Source organism: Cyclospora cayetanensis, unplaced genomic scaffold (assembly GCF_002999335.1).
Source record: "Cyclospora cayetanensis isolate NF1_C8 unplaced genomic scaffold, CcayRef3 CcayRef3_contig_430, whole genome shotgun sequence".
Taxonomy (NCBI): domain Eukaryota; phylum Apicomplexa; class Conoidasida; order Eucoccidiorida; family Eimeriidae; genus Cyclospora; species Cyclospora cayetanensis.
The window spans coordinates 5608-6880 of record NW_020312404.1 but is presented as its reverse complement, the minus strand read 5'-3'; the positions used below and the strand labels follow the sequence as shown (position 1 = coordinate 6880).

The 1273-nt window shown below is 49.6% G+C and overlaps 1 protein-coding gene across 1 annotated transcript; it reads left to right on the top strand.

The window, feature by feature from the left end:
* The first annotated feature begins 298 nt into the window (after positions 1 to 298).
* On the top strand, positions 299 to 1273 carry LOC34623984 (phospholipid phosphatase 1). Its single transcript, XM_026334503.1, has one exon. The coding sequence runs from the start codon at positions 299 to 301 to the stop codon at positions 1271 to 1273; it is 975 nt and encodes a 324-aa protein (XP_026190288.1).

The window sequence follows — 1273 nt, the reverse complement described above, 5'->3', positions numbered from 1 at the left end:
GGAACTGAATTTCGCCCAATCTGTGAATCACGGGCATCTATTGTCTTGTTTGCTAGTCATTGAGCTGTGACCGCACGCTTTTTTTGAACGGAATCACAAACTCGTCCAGTAGCTCTGGTTTAAGGATCCTTTATTTTTGCCACTTTAGCTTCGTTCACTGCCTTTTGCCGCCGTACTGTGCCTGCTTTTTGGTTTGTCCTAGATCTGCTCCGGATCTTTCCCAGGAATCTACCTTATCATCTACTGCACTGCTTTCAGCAAATCTTCATTCTTTTCGTGGTTTTGCTTTCTACTGAAGATGGAGCTCTGTAAATTTGGCGCTTCGACGGACGGTTCCAAAGACATTGAGAACGGCGAAGTGGGCGTGCCACCAAGCAGTTCATCAGTGAGCGTCGGCGGTGTTGCGCCGAATTATCCCCTCAGGATCCTCACGCACATAGTGACTCTTGGCATAATATGCTCTCTCGCAGCTTTGGTGCTCAATTCCCCAGTAACGATCCGTGGAACATTTTGCAACAACACGGATAGCGCCCTTCCAATGAAGAAGCGGTCCATTACCCGTGTAATGCTGCTATCGATCGGATTTTTTACGCCTTCCCTCATCATCATCCTTGTAGAGTGCCTCATTGCGGCCGTCCGCGTCACACAGGAGAAGCAAGGCAATGGAAGTCCTGTGACGTTGTTCGGCTGGACCGTCCCGCAGTTGCTTGTTGATCTGTACATTCACCTTGGTGGATTCGGGTTCTGTCATGCTTGCGCCTGGCTTTTAGTGGATTCTATTAAAGGTTATGTTGGCTCTCTTAGGCCCAATTTCTTTGATGTTTGCAAACCGGATTGGAGCAAGGTGAACTGCAAGAACTCACGCGGGGAATATATATACGTTACCGATTTCCACTGTACAGGGGGTCCTGGTGGTGTCGAGGAAGCCAGGAGATCGTTTCCCTCCGCTCACGCCGCGTATGCAATGTGTGGCATGCTTTTTGCAATTTTATACCTTCAGTACAGACTCAGGTGGCAACAGCAGGAGACCGCCCCGAAGCGTCATCTGCGCAACAGGCAGGGCATTTTGGGGTTGCTTGAACAGCTCTACTGGATAGTTCAGGCATGTGTACCTATTCTTCAAGTCTTGATGTTCCTCCTTGCATTGTATGTGCCCGCAACTAGGGTTCTGGAACACTATCACCACGTCAGAGATGTTTGTGGTGGAGCGGCCGTTGGCGCAGTATGTGCCCTCTTCGGCGCCTTCTTCGTTATCGATATGAGGAATCGTTGA